The following is a 17,338-nucleotide window of genomic DNA, read 5'->3' on the forward strand; positions in this document are numbered from 1 at the left end:
GACCGGCGCGTAACCCTTAGCCTTCCTGGGCATGCGCAGCAGCGAGCCCTCCGACCAGGCATGCGCAAATTATCTCCCCTCTAAGCTGGGGGTCGCGGGGGGGACGGCTACTGGCACCTCGCGCGCACCTGTCACGTGGCTTCCTGCGAGTGACGCCACGCCCGTTGGCGGTGACGTCATGCGGCCACAAAATGGCCCCGGATGCCTCCCGCTTCCACGCCTAAATGACTTAAAAAATTATTTTTGGTGACGTTGAACAAATTTTTTCATGTACTTACATACGTTTGTATTTCTTTTGTGAAATCTTTTCATATTTTTGCCCGTTTAAGTGAGCGTTATATTATTCTGGCCGGGCCACTCTGTGGAGCCTTGAATGTGCAAACTACTCAGAACTGGAAAGGATACCTGGAAGGTCACCAACAATTTAAAAAAACTCATTTGGGCGTGGTCTAACAGCGGGAGCACTGGAAAGATTTTATGGTTTCACTCATTTATTCCTGAAGGTGATGATTTTTGGGGTCTCCCACCACTGCTGGTACTTGTCCAACCACTTTGGTCACCGTATCCTGGGTCTGACCGCAAAAACATTTAATGAAGACGTTAATTTAAAAGGCTTCCTTCAAGTAAATAGCCAGAGCGCATACAAAGGAATGGAAGCACGAAGGAGGCAAGTGGAGGGAACAAGGGGCGTTAGTTTGCCATCATGAAGCAGGTGCTTTGAGAGACTGGATGGCTTGGATGAGCAGGCTTGATTCCCTAGTTAAAAGCATGGACACTGGAGGCCTAGAGGCCAGAGAGGCAGCTGTGGCAACATAGCCCAGGCCTTTCCCCAAGTGACCATCATTATCTGCCTCCAAACCTGCTCCTCTCACCGTTCCCATCCAACAAATTGCCCAAGCCAGGCACTGGACAGTCTGATGTGTCATCACCCACTGCCTAACTGTAACCGAGTCCTGCTGCCTCTCTCCACTCCATGCCCTGAGACTAGAAACCTCCACCAGCACTGGCCAGGACCAGTTGACAGCTTCTTACCCTCTCCTCAAACAAGGGACACCAGCTCCCCCCATCATCCAGCCTACTCACTGGGCTTTCACTATCCTGCCATAGGCAGCTTCATAGACCTCCACCTCTGCCATCTCTGCACTAACTCAACCCCTCTTTTCCCTCAAGGAGTTCAAATCCCATCATGGCCACTGAAGACCACAGGAACTTGGGGTTCCTTGTGCTTGAACCTATTTCCTTGACTGTAAAAGGAAACAACTTTTAACACTAGCTGGTATTAAAAAAATGTTTGAAAGCATTCAACAGCCATGTAATCTTGCTCCTCACTAGGTAATATGAACAAATAAATAGCTCACTGTACAAAGTAAACCATGAGACAAAGTTGAGGTGTGGATTGAAATCCCTACCCCCACCACTTAAGTTCTGTGCCTCAGTCTCCTCACAATCAAATCAATTGGGTAACAGAACCAACAGTTAATAATACATGGAATAGTATTAAGTTACCCTCCCTCTGATTTGGGCTCACAAGACAAGCAATGGCCTTTTTAACCTTGTGGGACGACACTCAGCCAACTCTTCAGCAGCTGAAAAATGAAAATTCAGAGAGCCCACCCCCTGAAAAAAAGGCCACCTTTGGTTCCCTAATGTCCATCCTCCCCCCAGAAGGAGACACAGGAGGAAGACACAAAACTTAATTTAATAGAAATTTTGCTTGTAGTTCTTACATTCTCAGTATGAGCCGAGCTGGAACCTGCTGCCCCACACAGAAGTGGCCCAGTCCTAGGAGTAGGGAGAAAGGGGGGGCAGAGCTCAGGCCCTAACAGCCCCATTCTTTCTCAGTGCTGGGGGACCGGGACGCCACCCCCTCCTCCTGCCCCCTTGAGCTCCAGGAAGGAGAGCAGATGGAATCTCAGGCCTGGGCTTCACACCCCCTGCCCCTGGGGTGGAGAGGAACCAAGGGATTCGCAGAGAGGACAGAAGAAAGAAAAGATGTCGATCAAGAAAGATGAGAGCTAGGGGTGAGGGCTGAGGAAGAATCAAAGACAAAAACACCAGTTTTTTTTTAAAAAAAAAAACAAAGGGAAGGGGGGACAAAACCAAAATCCATCCCAAATCTGAACCCGCCTGGAAAAAAATGAAAGTTCTCCAGTCTCATAGAGACATTATTTGGCGCGGCCGGCTCTGTGGCAGGAGCGCTCAGGCCTCAGTCCAGCCCTGGAGGCAGGCAGCATGGCCTCTACAGCTCATCCTTGGCCTGGCCCACATCTTCCTCCTCATCCTCCTCCTTGTCCTCTTCATCCTCGTCATCCTCATCTTTGTCCTCCTCTTCCTCCTTGTCTTCTGCCGCCTCCTCCTCCTTGCGTTTCTTGTCCTCTTCCTCCTCCTTTAGCCTCTGCTCTTCATCCTGCTTGTCCTTCATGAGCTTTTCTGAAGCCTGCAGACACAAACCATACACCTCAGAGCCTGACTCCCACCTCCCAGCCCTGCCCACCCCCATACCCAGACCTGGGGCCAGCCCCACCTTCGTGACACCCCATGTCTCATTGCCAAACTCCTCAGCATAAGCCTCGTCGTTGGTGATGAGGAAGTTGTCAAAGATGGTACCAGACTTGACCTGAGGGTGAGTGGGAGAGAGAGGTGGTCAGAGATGACACCTGATGTCCCTAGCCTTAGACAGGACTCACATCTGTGTTCCTATATTTATTATACACTGCCTCAGTCTCCACGTCTTCATAAAAAGAATAATGTTTCAGTTAAGAACAGACAAGAACTACAGGCCACCCCAGCTCTGCTACTTCTCAGCTGTCTGCCTCAATTTCCTCATCTGTAAAACGTGGATTCTCTCACAGTTATCAAATACTTACTATGTGTACCAAATACTGTTCCAGGCAGAATATACATCAGTGAACAAACCAACAGACAAAAACTCAGAACTAGAAATTGCAATTTCTAATGCGGTTATATAACTGTCTTAATACGTTGGGGGAACTAAATCAGTTGATTCAATTAAATGAGTTGATTCATATAAAGGTGTTTGAAAAAGTACTCTCTAGAAAACAGTCCAGGAAATACTTCAAGAGCAGAAAAAGCATCATTTGGCAGTTAGACCTGCCTGCATTTGAATCCTACCCCCTCTGCTCCTTCTCTCCTGGGTTAAGATTCTGTCCCCTCTCCCCCCAGGACCCTCCTTCCTTCTCCCACTGTGTCTCACCTGCCAGAGATCTAGGCCCAGCACTGCAAAGCTGTCATAGGAGTAGATGTTAGCATCAGGGGAGTACTCAGGGTTGTCGATCTCCGGGTGGATCCACTTGCCTTTGTAATCTGGGTTGTCGATCTGCCGGGGCTTCCACTCGCCCTGCGGAGGAAGAGGAACCCAGATGGTGGGCAAAGTCCAGTGCCCTCCCCACCATGCACCCTAGCCCTGCTCAAAACCCCAAGCCCACCTTGTACTCGGGGTTCTGAATCACAGGTGGTTCCCACTCTCCATCCATCTCCTCATCCCAATCCTCTGGTTTCTTGGCATCAGGGTCAGGGATGTGCTCGGGCTTGTCCCAGTCCTGGGAGTACATGACGAGATCAGAGTTAGCTGGGCTGTCTGTCCCTCCATACCCTCCACAGTGGACAGCCCTTGCCCAAGCACCAACCTCAGGCTTGGAGTCTGTGGGGTCATCAATCTTGGCCCGCTCATCCCAGTCTTCAGGCTTGGCAGCATCGGGATCCTTTATTTTCTTGGGTGGCAGAAAGTCCCAGTCGTCTTCTAAGGAGCCTGACTCTACCTGGCTGTTGTCAATCTTCACCTCATAAGTGTTGTCCGGCCTCACGATCAGAGTGTACAGGTGTGTGAATTCATCATCCTGAAGAGGGCGGGAGGTGAGTGGCCCCACCCACCTAGCTGGCCTCAAAGTCTCCCTGGAAGCCCTCTGCCACCACCCCCAGACACACCTTGCAACGGATGTCCTTGTTAATCAGCACGTTCTTCCTCTTGTAGTTGAAGATAACATGAACTTTCTTAGTGCCAGGGCCACAGATGTCAGGGCCTAGGTGGAAAACAGATTCAGTTAGAACCAAACGCTGCCCACTACCAGGAGCTCCCACCCCTCTTTGCAAAACACTTTGTTCTTAAAATCGGTCTATTAGGAAGCAGAGCAGATTCAGACCAACCCTATCTCTAAGGAACTATGAGTACAGACTTAAGTTAAAAAATTATCAAAGTAGAACTTAATGTCTTCACTTGTAAAACGGGAAAACAGCTACTAAAAACAACACAAACAGTTGTAAATTAGCAACTTAAAGACAATAAACCGCAGCTAACTATGCCTATTCCTTTAGCTTCCCCACCATGAAAACAGGCGACAGTTAAGTTCTTCTGTACTCTCAGGACCACCCTTCACTGGTTGAAGAACCCATAGGGTTTCAGTCTCTCAAAGGAAAGGAACAGAAGTCAGCGCTGGGCAGGGCCCCTCACCAAACATGATGTTGTATTCGGAGTCCCCATGCATGTCTGTCTGGTCCAAACCCTCAGGAAACAACTTCACATAACCGCCCCCACAGTCAATGTTCTGCTCGTGCTTCACAGTAAACTGCACCACCAGCGTCTTGTCCTTGTTGCTGAAGGGCTCGAATCTCGCCGACAGGGCGTAGAAGCGGGCGTCCTGGCTCGTCTGCAGCCCTGGCACAGGACAGTGATGAGGTCACAGCTAGGCCACAACCCCCGGTACCCTAGGCTTCCAGAATACAAACAACTCCTTTCCTCTGCTTACCCTGCTCCTGGGGATGCCCAAGTTCCGTATGGTTACTAGAGCTTCCGCCAGCAAGTCCTCTCAGATCTGGGCATCCACCCGCGGGCTCTTACCTTTATCTTTCTCCTGGTCACCATAGAACTTGCCAGAACTCAAAACGAATTTGCCAAAATCCGACTTGTGTTTGGATTCGATCCAGCGGTCGGTCCACCCATCTAAGCGGTCAGAGAAGCAGGTCAGGGTAACCGCACTAACCCCACCCCGCAACATCCGCCGGGGGCCACAAGCTACTTGGAACAAGTAAGGAAATTTTCCCTTGACATCCCCCACCCTAACCTCTAGTTTGACACCTCAGGCGAAGGCTAACCCCTGCCGCAAGAGGCAGCTGCGCCCTCTGCGCTCCCCAGGAACGCAGAAAGAGAGATCGCCCGCGGCTCTGGTCCCTGAGGGCCACAGTTTTGGGCCTCTGAGTGATAATTAAAGACGACAACGCAGATCCGAGCCGGGGACAGGCCGCGTCGTTGAGGCAGCCTCAGGAGGGGACCAGGCATTACCTCCGTCCAGAAACTGCTCCTTGAAGTACACGATGGGCTCAGCGGCGGCCAAGCCGAGAAGGCCGAGCAGCAGCGGCACGGGTAGCAGCATGGCGGGCCGAGGGGGCGGTGACGCGCGGGCCCTTTAAGACACTACCCGGGTAGCAGCTCTGCAGGATAGGACCGACGCCGTCGGCGGCCGTGTTGTTTTATACCCACCCGCCTCTCAAACCAACCTGGCCCGGCCTTTGCGCCCGCCCTCCGCGCTTTATTATTGGTCTGCGGCCACGGCCGTCCCTTTCCATTGGACTCTTGCCGGGTCAGCATATTAGGCTGTGCCTCGGAACGCTGGGTTCCCAGATGGCCGATTTCTATTGGCCCCGCCGCTGGCCAATGAAGGTCGACCACGCGTTGTGGGGGACGCCCACCGGTGGGGCGGGGGCCGCGAGCCCGTCTGTCCAGGTCATGTGACCAGCCCTCAGCCCAGCCGCTTTCTCGCCGCGCGCAGTGCTCCACTTCAGGGCGTTTAAAGAACCCGCGCGAGAGCAGGTGTCACTGAACGGGGCCGGTATGCTGCCCCAGCCTCGCCCTTTCCTATCCCCTGTGCGTGGAAGGGTGAGCACGGTCTTTCCGACTTTCCAAGCCACTGAACTTTATACCCTGCATTTGAGGAACCCAACCCTGACAGTGGGCTCCCCCTGGCCCCAGAATGGGGCAGAGCTCAGGCGCTGGGGCCCTAGGGCTTTCCTGCACCCCGGTGTCAGGGCTACAGCCTTGCAAGCCAAGCCTGTGGGTGCCAGCTCTCCTCCCTACGGCCTTCAGTGCCCTGGCAGACTGTCAGACTGGTGCTTTGTGACCTGGGGCAAGTCACTTAGCCTCTCTGAAATCACAGGAGTTCCTGAGAGGCCAAGAGGGACGCCCCTGGGCAGCTCCTGCCTGTCAGAAATGCTTTCAAAGCATTTAGAGGTGTACTGGGACAGAGAGAAGGAAGCCCAGAAGGCTCAAAGTTGTGGCTCCTAGAGTGAAGATAGAGTTGTTCCCTTAGTTGCAGCCCCCCTATTGCTCCCCCCCTCAGCCTGTAAATGAAAAGGGTCGCTGTCTTGTGGTCTCCCACAAACCGTTTAGCTTTTGCAATTAAACGGCTAAGGGCAAGAGGGCAGGGGGCCCGTTGGAGAGGAAAAAGAGGGGCAGACGGTAGGAAAGATAAGGTCCAAAGGAAAAGGGCAGGACCCCTGGATCTAGAGTGTTCTTCTGAAGCCATGGGCATGTGACGATACCAGCTCCCTGCCCCCAGGCTGCAGAGAGGAGGAAGGAGGACTAGGGGTTTTCCAATCTCCAGCATAGAGGCCCTGGACCTGGGAATGAGGGAGTGGACTGTGGAAAGGGGAGAGGTGGGGAATCCTGGGACAAGGGCCTGGAGGGGATGCTTTTCCTTTAGTAGTGAGGACCCAAGAAAGGAAAGAAAGAAAGGTTTTGAAGAAATACGGGTGCTGCCCCTTTCCTCAGTCAGTATCCTCTATCACCAGCAGGAGCAGATTAACCAGTAAAGTAAGGTACACATGGAGCCCTGGTGGTGCTATGGTTAAGAGCTATGGCTGCTAACCAAAAGGTCAGCGGTTCTGATCCATCAGCCACTTTTTGGAAACTCCTGTGGGGCAGTTCTACTCTGTCCTTTAGGGCCGCTGTGAGTTGGAATCGACTCACAGTAACAGGTAACGTACACGCAGGCTTATAGTAAAAACAATATATGCGCAGGCATACCTGTGTTTATGTATTAATCTGTAGGGCACAATGGTTTCAAGTCAAATTGTGCACTACAGATTAGTAAATAAGCACAAGTAAACCCGTGAGTATCTTGCTTATTGAGTAATCCATCCCTGACACCAGCCTGGCCCCTCACAAGGAGTCCCAAGTCTGGGGTGACTACCTCAGGCCTACCATCCCTCTCCTCAGTGTCCTGGACAGAAAATGGGCTTGTGCTTCCTGCCTGAGGGTAGACTCTGTGCCTTTCTTGTTCTCCTCACTATCTCCCAGTGTTTACTGCAATACCTGGCAAAGAACATGCTTAAAAATGACTTGCTGCAGGACACAAGGAATGAAAGACTCTTGTGAGAGCTAAATAAAAACAGGGAGAAGTGCTTGGAAACTGAGTAGAGAAAGGACTTTGAGGGACATATCCTAAATTTTTATCAGGATCTCCCTGACATCTGAGGCAAGTGGGTCAGGATTGGGGGATATGAGTATCCCCATTTTACAGACTCAAGTAATAACTGATAGTCGAATGTGTGACCGCTCAGAACAGTGCCTAACACATGGTCCACACTTGATTAGTATTAAGTTACTGCATACGTGTGTGTGCAGTATTTCACTTAATTTTCACAATAAACCTGGGCTCTTATCTCCACCAGGTAAGGAAACCAAGGCACAGAAAGATTAAGCAATTTGACTGAGTGACATAAATGGATGAGCTGGAATTTGAATCTGCCTGCACTGTCTAATACAGTCTCGTGTGACTACTGTCCCAGTAAAATGTGGCTAGTCCAAACTAAGATATGCTGTAAGTGTAAAATACACATCAAATTTCAAAGAGTTAATATAAAAAGAATGTAAAATATCTCGGTAACTTTTAATTGAATATACCTTAAAATAATAATAATCTGGATGGATTAAGTAAGATGTTAAAATTAATGGTACCAGTTTCTTTTTTTTTTTAACACTGCCACTAGAAAATTTAAAATTATATTTGTGTTTTGCATTACATTTCGGTAGGACAGTGATGATCTAGACTATGCATTAGTGTTCGAACCCACCAGCAGCTCCATGGGAGAAAGGTGTGGCAGTCTGCTTCCATAAAGACTGCAGCCTTGGAAACCCTAGGAGGCAGTTCTCCTCTGTCCTATGGGGTTGCTATGAATTGGAATTGACCCAAGGGAACAGGTTATGTTCGGTTTGGTTTGACATTGATCTTGGAGCATGGAGGATTGGAATCTAGAGGGTTTATCATTTCTAACCCCAACTCCAGGAACTCACTGTAGAACCTTGGGCAAATCATTATCCTCTGAGACTGTTTTCTCATCTGTGAAATGAGAATTGTATCAGTATCTACATCATAGGGTTTTAAGGAGAAATGAAATAATACACATGAAGTACTTAGTACTGGGCTAGGCACACAGAAGGTAGTCTTACCTCGGTTACCTACTACTTTGAGTATTATTTTTAGTCAAGTCCCTCCCTCCTCTGTAAATGGGTATAGCCCCTATCCAGCCTCTCTTTGAAAGTTTAAAAGTAACTGACACCAGCAGAGCGGTCATCTCTGAAGCCCACCACCCACCGGCCTTTCCAGTGCAAGAAAAAATCCAGAAGGGCAAAAGATACCCAGGCCTAGAGAGGGTGCAGTCCAAGGTCACACAGACCGCTGGAGGTAGGGCTGGATAAAAGCCCAAAACGACGCCGTGCTTCTGACCTTGAGGTCACCAATTTGACTCTCTGGTCAACCAGACGCTATGGTCGAGCCAAGGCGGAGATGGGGACAGAGTCCCCTGGCTAAACTGACACACTCAAGATGGCGTCTCTTTGAGCCCCGCACGACTGCTTTGCCACGTTCAAGATGGCGTCACAAGCTCCAGGGGCAGGTTCCGGTTCCGGTTTCTCTGGCCCGGCTGGAGCACGCACAGCGTGGTGGGAGCAGCCATGGCGGACAGTGCAGTAGCGGAGCTGCTGCTGAGGCGGCTGGAGACGGCCGATGGAGGCCTGGACAGCGCGGAGCTAGCAGCCGAGCTGGGCGTGGAGCACCAGGCCATGGTGGGCGCCGTAAAGAGCCTGCAGGCGCTGGGCGAGGTGAGCCGGGGCTGTGATGCCGGACCCCTGCACCTATGTACCTACTGTGGCTTGCCAGGCGGGCTGTGCCTCCAGGCCAAACCACCCTCAGGCCTGAGTAGGGTGTGATTGTATGTTATGTATGTACAGCCCGGGGTGTGCAGGCGGGGGTCTGGAAGGAGTGAGGACCTGGGCTAACTGACATTCATTCATACAGCAAGCGTCCATTGAGGCATGTTTGGCGTGGGAGGTACGATTTTGGACAAAATGCGATCGCTGCCATCATGAAGGTTGCAGTTTAATGAGAGAGGTGCTCAAGTGACCAGAGTGGTGGGGGAAGCACAGGGAACCCAGAGGTGACAGCTGACTCAGCCTTATGGGTCAGGGAGGCTCCTGGAGGAGGTGGCAGCTGGGTCAGGTCTCTGCACTGAGAATAAAAGCCATAGCACTTTAGAGTCAATGGGAGGGGGCAGGCAGGTGGTTGGGGAGAGCAGCAGAGCCAGAATTCTCGAGGCCTTTTGGATCTTTATCTCCTAGGGGTACTGGGGAGCCATGGCAGGAGCTGAAGCCAGGAAGACATGCAGGCAGCCGGCTTTGGGGCTGTCAACGTCACCTTTGGGAAGGATATGCAGGGCAGGACTGGAAGTGAGAGGACAGGGGCAGAGTCTGGCACATCCTCAAGGTGAAGGGAATGGTGTCTGGCTGTGAGAGGCAGCTGGCTTGGAGTGGGGGCATGGCCTGAGATTTGGGGCAAGGCAGGAGAAGCACAGGTGATGGAGCCACAGGAGGAGAATGCCGAGGGGTCTCAGCATCCCATGATAGACGGCTGGACCCATGAGGTCAGGACTCAGGAGGCAGGTGTTAGCAATTTATTTGTGGCGCTCGTGTTCTATGCCCTGTTCTGATCTCAACTTGTCCAGTCCTTGGCACAACGGCACTGTTATCCCCATTTTGTGGATGTGGCAACTGATGCTCAGCACTGTTTAGTAATTTGGTCTCAAAAAGGCCAGATAAACCCGGGTGTGAAATTAGGCGTTTAGGCTGCAGAGCTGGAGCTCTTCCCCACACCACAGTACAAGAGGATCATCAGTGCAGAGGAGGGATCGAAGCTGAGGGGCGCAGGGTGACAGTACCTTCGCCCAGTGCTGTTGATATTGACATAGGTCACAAGGACTAAGTAGTGGCAATTGAATGTCGTTCAGTCTTATGACTATAATGGTGATGATAACAACAACAGTAATGATATAAAATAACAACTTAATAATAATATGACTTATGCAGCCTTTACTACATGTTAAACATCTTACTTTTTCATGGGTATAATTCGTTTACTCCTTGCAACAACTCTCTTAGGTAGAGCCCATCATTATTCTCCCTTATGGATAAAGAAACCCACTCAGGGATGTTAAGCAGCTTTCCTGAGGTCACACAATGAGTGAGGAGCCGGGCTGGGATTAGAACTAAGGAGGATCAAGGACCTGTGGGCCCAGCCAGCCCTGTTCCTGTCTGCTTGACCCTGGACCTGTCATCTTCATGCCTAAGGTTCCTGGTTTGTCACGTGGACCTTCCGTGACACTCTGGGACACTGAGATGCCAACACAAATCAGTTCACCTGAGACCTTCGAATCTTTCACAGGCTCAAAAGTTATAGTAAAAGATTGTTTTCTGAAAGGCAACATCCTTAGTACTTTACCTAACTGTGGGAGGCATGAGCTATCACTTATGACCAAGGCTCAGCAACGGGAAATCCTTCCAGAGATTTCTCAGCTGGAAAATGATGCAACCGGGATGTGAACACAGGCAGCCAGTTTTAGGGTTTGTGCTGTGGTGAGGGGAATGCCTGGCTCTGAACCCCACCCCTGCCTTTGTCCCCCCCATTTTCCTACAGGTCATTGAGGCCGAGCAGCGTTCCTCCAAGCGCTGGGAGCTCACCACTGAGGGCGAGGAGATTGCCCGGGAGGGGAGCCATGAAGCCCGGGTGTTCCACAGCCTCCCCCCAGAGGGCCTGGCTCAAAGCGAGCTCATGGTAGGGGCCTGAGGGGGGCAGGGCTTAGGGAAATGATGGGGGCGGCCCTTGTGCCCCACTGACTGCAGCCTCTCCCCCAGCGACTGCCCAGTGGCAAAGTGGGCTTCAGCAAAGCCATGTCCAACAAGTGGATCCGTGTGGATAAGAGCACAGCTGATGGGCCCCGAGTGTTCCGAGTGGTGAGTCCCTGCAAGTAGGTGGGTGGGTGTGTGGGTGAAGCCCTTGCCGTCACCGTCCCTCACGGCCCATCGTTGCTGCAGGTGGACCGCGTGGAGGATGAGGTGCAGCGGCGGCTCCGCCTGGTCCAGGGTGGGGAAGCCGAGAAGTTGGGTGAGAAGGAGAGGAGCGAGCTCAGAAAGAGGAAGCTCCTGTCCGAAGTGTGAGTGGGCTTGATTCCCAGTGTCAACTGCAAGGTCCCAGAGCTGGGTGGAGGGAGGGAGCCGACCTGCCTGCATGGGGCAGCAGGTGCTGGCAGTCTCCCCATCCTCCCATACCATGTACCAGGCAGGGTTTTGGCCCTGTGGCTACTGCCATGAGCCTGACGGGCTGCCTGGGGCTCTGCTTTCACACAGCTGACACCCCGTTGGAGCAGACATGGGGTGGGGCAGTGGTTATGAGAACACAGGCTGGAGCCAGCTCTGCCACTTAGCTGTGTGATCTTGGGCCAAGATACCTGGTCTTTTTTGGCCTCTGTGTCCTCTCTTACAAACAAAATGGTTCCTTTTCATGAGGGGTGACTTCAGCGGGGCAGCCTGGTGCAGAGTTAATCTTCTAAATGCTATCTGTAGTCATTGTTCTTTACTGTGTTTTATGGTCTTGAACCAGATCCTGGCACACAGTATGTTGTTAACAAGTGTCTGTTGAATGAAGCAGTGAATGAACATGAGGAGATCTGGGGGTGGGCTAGTAAGAGGATTTCAGGTGGTGCCAAATGTCAGAAAGGAAATAAAACAGAGTGGCTTGGAGATCAGGGAAGCCCTCTTAGAGGAGGTAACAGTGACATCCCCTCCTCTGCTCTGGCCACAGGATCCTGAAGACCTACTGGGTGAGCAAAGGCAGTGCTTTCAGCACCAGCATCTCCAAGCAGGAGACAGAGCTGAGCCCTGAGATGATCTCCAGGTACAGGGTGGCCCCAGGGTAGGTAGGGCAGGTGGGGCTGTGCAAGGGGCAGGGGGAAGCCCTTACCAGACCCCGGCACCCCGCACTCCCCACACAGCGGCTCCTGGCGGGACCGGCCTTTCAAGCCCTACAACTTCTCGGCTCGTGGTGTCCTCCCCAGCAGTGGCCACCTGCACCCCCTGCTCAAGGTCCGCACCCAGTTCCGGCAGATCTTCCTGGAGATGGGGTGAGCATGGGGCTGGAGGCAGGGCCCGGCCAGCCACTGGGCACAGGCACGGGCAGGGCAGTCAGGCTGCGTCTCCTACCAGGTTCACCGAGATGCCCACTGATAACTTCATTGAGAGCTCCTTCTGGAACTTTGACGCACTCTTCCAGCCCCAACAGCACCCAGCGCGTGACCAGCATGACACTTTCTTCCTTCGAGGTGGGTTAGTCCCATGGGCCTTCTTCTGAGTTCTTAGCACTGTCTGAAATCAAGTGAATTTCCATGGTTGTTGTCTCCCTAACAGGAGGGCAAGTGGGCCATTGGGTGCCTGGCTAGAGAAACATTGTTTTCATCACTACCATGACATCTAACACTGACATAGTGCACGCCAGGCACTGTTCTCGTTTTCCCAGCGTATTTAGAAAGTAGTATTGTTATGTTAGCTTTGTCTTACAAATGAAGAAACAGGTACAGAGAGAGAAAGTCACTTGCCCAGGGTCACACAGCTTGGAAGTGGTGGAGCCAGGATTCAATCCCAGGCTTCCCAGGCACACCAAGGCCATGTCTGTGGAAGGGCAGAGGAATTAACACATTTGTGCAACAAATGTTTGCTGAGCCCTCATTGTGCGCGCGGGTCTCTATTAAGCATATGGGTTGCAGCCATGAACAAGACGGAAGTCCTTGCCCCGGTGAGACTGGCATTCCTAGGAAGGGGTCGAGTATTACTTCTCAAGTGAGTTGATTGGTGGGGCAGATGGCGGTAAATGCACTGGGGAAAACTGGCACAGGGCAGTGGCATCAATTTAGAATAAAGTGACCAGCAAAGACTTCATTAGGAAGGGGTTGTTTAGGCAAAGGTCAAAGGAGGTGAGGGAGGGAGCCATGCAGATATCGGGAGGAGGGAAGTTCCAGGCAGAAGGAATAGCCACTGCAAAGGCTCCTGAGCCTGGAGGGAGAAAACACACATCATTGAGGCGGCCCATGTGACTGGAGGGAGGGGGCTAAGGGAGAGTGGAAGAGACAAGGACAGGGAGGTGATAGGGCAGAGTGTGCAGAGCCTTGTGGGCTGCGCACATTTTTTTACTCCAAGTGAGGTGGGAGCCACGGAGTGTTCTGGGCAGAGGAGGGTTGTGGCTGACTCAGGTGCTCACAAGCACCTTCTGACCACTCTGTGGGGTGAGGACGGGAGCTGCACTGTCGCCGTTTATCCTCCATGCAGTGTTTTCAGGCCCGGTGGGTAAATGCTTGTTGAGCAACCAGGTGATGCTCTCATTCTGTCAGATCCAGCCGAGGCTCTGCAGCTCCCGATGGATTACGTCCAGCGGGTCAAGCGGACCCACTCCCAGGGTGGCTACGGCTCGCAGGGGTGAGGCAGGCCCAGGACCTTGGGGTGTGGATGGGAAGGTGGGTGGGGGCCCCAGGGCCCCATCATGTACTTCCCACATTTCCTCCTGAAGGTACAAGTACACCTGGAAGCTTGCTGAGGCCCGTAAAAACCTGCTGCGTACACACACCACGTCAGCGAGTGCCCGTGCCCTCTACCGCCTTGCCCAGAAGGTGCAGCTTGGCCTGTAAGGGGATCAGGGTGGGGACCGTCCCACGCACCTGCTGACCCAGCCCCGGGCCTGGCTGTCACCCGCAGAAGCCCTTTACGCCAGCCAAGTATTTCTCCATCGACCGTGTGTTCCGGAATGAGACCCTGGACGCTACGCACCTAGCTGAGTTCCACCAGATCGAGGGTGTTGTGGCTGACCATGGCCTCACTCTGGGCCACCTCATGGGAGTCCTGCGAGAGTTCTTCACCAAGCTGGGTGAGCAGGAAGTTTGGGATGGGTGGCATTGGCAAGGGAGTCAAGGGTGCCTTGGTCACCTGCCTCATCTGCCTCCTGCTTCCCGCCCTCCTTGTCCAGGCATCACTCAATTACGCTTCAAGCCGGCCTACAACCCCTACACAGAGCCTAGCATGGAAGTGTTCAGCTACCACCAAGGTATTCGGGGTTGGAGGGGTCCCCCAGCCTGGGGCCCGGAGTTACCCCCACAACAGTCAACCTCACATCCCGCTTCCCACACCGAGTGCGTGGGCCTGACACCATCCCTATGCCCTTTCTCCCCACCAGGCCTGAAGAAGTGGGTGGAGGTCGGGAACTCTGGGATCTTTCGCCCTGAGATGCTGCTGCCCATGGGGCTCCCTGAGAACGTGTCGGTCATTGCCTGGGGCCTCTCCCTGGAGCGGTGAGTGCCTGAGCAGGCAGCTGACCCGGGGAGCACTCTGGTGTCTGGCTGCCTAGCTCTCAGTGACTTGGTTGGTATGGGGACTAAGTGCCTTCAGTGTGCCTTAATGAGCACCTGCTATGTGCCTGGCCTTGTGCTCTGATCCAGAGTACAGAGGTTCCAGTGGGGTGAGAACAGCAATACTTAGCAAGAAAAATAAGCAATTTCAAGAAATAAAATCTAGAGTGTACCCAAGGGCAGTAAGTGCTATAGTGAAGATAAAGTCAGAGAGAGATTAGGTGGTCAGGGAAGGCCCACTGAGGAGGGTCATCTGAGCACAGAGTTGAGGTAAATAAAGGAATAACCCCTGCGGGTATCTGGAGAAGGTTGGTCCAGGCAGAGGGAACTGCCAGTACAAAGGCCCTGAGGCTGAGTGTGCCTGGTGTGTTTGAGGAACAGTGAGGAGGCCAATGTGGCTGGAGCAGAGTAAGGGGGAGAGTGGGAGGGGATGGGGCAGTTGGAGCAGGACCTTGTGGGCTGCGGGGAGAAAAGTGGGAGCCTGGGAGGGCTGTGAGCAGAGGAGGGATGGGACCTGACCTAGTGGTAAACTGTGCCCCCTCCCCACCAAAGCCCAACGATGATTAAATATGGCATCAACAATATCCGGGAGCTGGTAGGCCACAAGGTGAACCTGCAGATGGTGTACAACAGTCCCCTGTGCCGCCTGGACACTGAGCCAGTGCCCTCTCGGATGCAGAAAGCTGTGTGATGTGGGCCACCAGGATAGCCCACCTTCTCCTAAGCCCTCTGCTGCCCAACCTCTTTGCATCTCTTGACAGTGACCCCCTATATTTATGAGACCTCTGTGAGGCCAGCTCCCCCCCCCCCAGTATCTCTTCTTCCCCACCTGCCCCAGAGTTAGAGGGGCAGGGGAGCAGAGAACAGGTATGTTCTGTTGTCTTTCCGTGGTCTGTTCACCTACAAGGGTGGGCCATGGGGAGCCCCGCAGGCTGGCTGCTGGCTAATAAAGTGGGCAGTTGCCCTCATCTCGTGCCTTTCCTTTGGCTACAGGGGTCTTGTCGGGTCCTCCCAGCTTAGCCTGCCACTTGATGGGGGCAAAACTGGGCACTGGAGCCCCAAGTATGCAGGGTGGTGGGTTGAGGGTCTTGGATACTTGGGGTCCTGGCTACCCTGAGCCAGGTCACCTGGGAAGACTAGGTCCATCAAGCGTTTATCGATCACTCGCTGGTGCCAGCCCCTCTTAGATGAACGAAACAGAGACCCCCTGCCCTCATGGAGGAGGGATTTGGGAGTGGCAGGCCAAGGTGGTTGTCGGTGCCCCAGGAATTGGGATTCATCTGACTGGTAGGAGCTTGAGAAGGGACAAGCTGGTTTTTTCAAAAATGATTTTCGTAAGAACATCAAACAAGCACAGAGTAGAGACAAGAATAGAATAAATCCTCATTCCTGTGAGGCAGAGGTCAGAAATGCCTCCTCTCTCTATGAACCCATCAACCACACTGAACAGTGAGCGAGATTTCTCACCCAAAACTTCATCGCTGGTATTTGTTTGTGGAAATATTTTAAAGCAAATTGCTGCCATCTCATTGCTCATCCCACATCCTTCAGGGCACCACATTTTTGGAAACATGGACAGTTTAAACCACAAGGCCGCTGCCAGTAGCCAGCAAAACTGTCAGTCTGCCTGGGCTGGGCTCTCCCCGAGGTCAAATCTTTTCTTTATTTCAAATTAAATAATTCAGCAATACAGAAGAGGATTCATTCATGCAACAAAGGTGTACCTCCTGAGTGCCAGCACCATTGTAGGAGCCGAAGACCAAGACCGAAGACCGAGTGGTGGACAAACAGCTCCTTGCCCTGAGGGAGCTGGCATTCTAGTGAAGACAGGGCAGATGATAAACAGATAAAAACAAGTGTAGGGGGAGAGATAAACAGGTGAAGATAAAGGCAGATGTGGAAGGTGAAGAGCAGATAGAGAACCTCTTCAGTTACAAAGATGAAAATGTAAGGTGGCAGGGAAAATAGATTAATGGAAACAACAACCAGAATGGAAATAATGGGAATGTTCACATATTGTAAAGAATGTAACCAATGTCACTGTAAAAACGGCCTGGGGGCGGTGTCTGACCTCCTCTAACTTCACAAGGGAAGGAGAATCAAGATCAACAGCCCAAGGCTGATTCCCATGAGGTGCAGGTCAGACATGCCTCCTCTCTCCTCCATCTTTACCAATTCTGGCACCAACCGTGCCTCCCATGGCACTCTACTTCTCTGCTGAGTTTGATAATTTGTTGCAATGGCCATATAGAACTCACAGTTCATACTCAAGATTATGGGGTATATTATGGAAGTAACATTACAACCAAGTGTACAAAGCTTTTAGTTCTGCTGCTAAGTGCCCAGAGGCACCTGACTCCAGCAGTAAGCTTTGGCTAGAAGATGCTCAGCTCTAGCTCTGAGGGTAGGCAAACCTAGCTCCACCAAGTGCCCAGAGGCACTCAGTTTTCTTGCTCCGTGGGCTGGGAAGCCATCGTGCTTCTGCCAGTCCTGCAGTCTCCTGGTTCTGCTGCTGTTTCTCTGCCACTGCTTCTTGCCATCTTGCCGTCTTCAGTGTTACAGCTCTCTTGTCTCAGTGCAGGGATCCAGGTCCAAAGGACGTGCTCCA

General features: G+C 52.4%; 2 protein-coding genes across 2 annotated transcripts; one reads left to right on the forward strand and one right to left on the reverse strand.

The window, feature by feature from the left end:
* Positions 1-1,682: 1,682 nt before the first annotated feature.
* CALR (calreticulin) lies at positions 1,683-5,471 on the reverse strand. The gene is made up of 9 exons (XM_004389741.2): positions 5,297-5,471; positions 4,856-4,957; positions 4,469-4,672; positions 3,946-4,040; positions 3,648-3,857; positions 3,447-3,560; positions 3,215-3,358; positions 2,525-2,617; positions 1,683-2,437 (listed from the first exon to the last, which is right to left on the reverse strand). Exons 1-9 carry the CDS (start codon positions 5,385-5,387, stop codon positions 2,240-2,242), a joined length of 1,251 nt encoding a protein of 416 aa, XP_004389798.1. The 5' UTR covers positions 5,388-5,471; the 3' UTR covers positions 1,683-2,239.
* Positions 5,472-8,960: 3,489 nt separating this feature from the next.
* Positions 8,961-15,493, forward strand: FARSA (phenylalanyl-tRNA synthetase subunit alpha). The gene is made up of 13 exons (XM_004389777.3): positions 8,961-9,112; positions 10,980-11,117; positions 11,198-11,296; positions 11,378-11,496; positions 12,144-12,236; positions 12,334-12,462; positions 12,545-12,660; positions 13,723-13,807; positions 13,899-13,998; positions 14,084-14,252; positions 14,352-14,429; positions 14,559-14,673; positions 15,283-15,493. Exons 1-13 carry the CDS (start codon positions 8,966-8,968, stop codon positions 15,419-15,421), a joined length of 1,527 nt encoding a protein of 508 aa, XP_004389834.1. The 5' UTR covers positions 8,961-8,965; the 3' UTR covers positions 15,422-15,493.
* The last annotated feature ends 1,845 nt before the right edge of the window (positions 15,494-17,338 follow it).

The sequence above is a fragment of the Trichechus manatus genome, unplaced genomic scaffold (genome assembly GCF_000243295.1).
Source record: "Trichechus manatus latirostris isolate Lorelei unplaced genomic scaffold, TriManLat1.0 scaffold00258, whole genome shotgun sequence".
NCBI classification, from domain to species: Eukaryota; Metazoa; Chordata; class Mammalia; order Sirenia; family Trichechidae; genus Trichechus; species Trichechus manatus.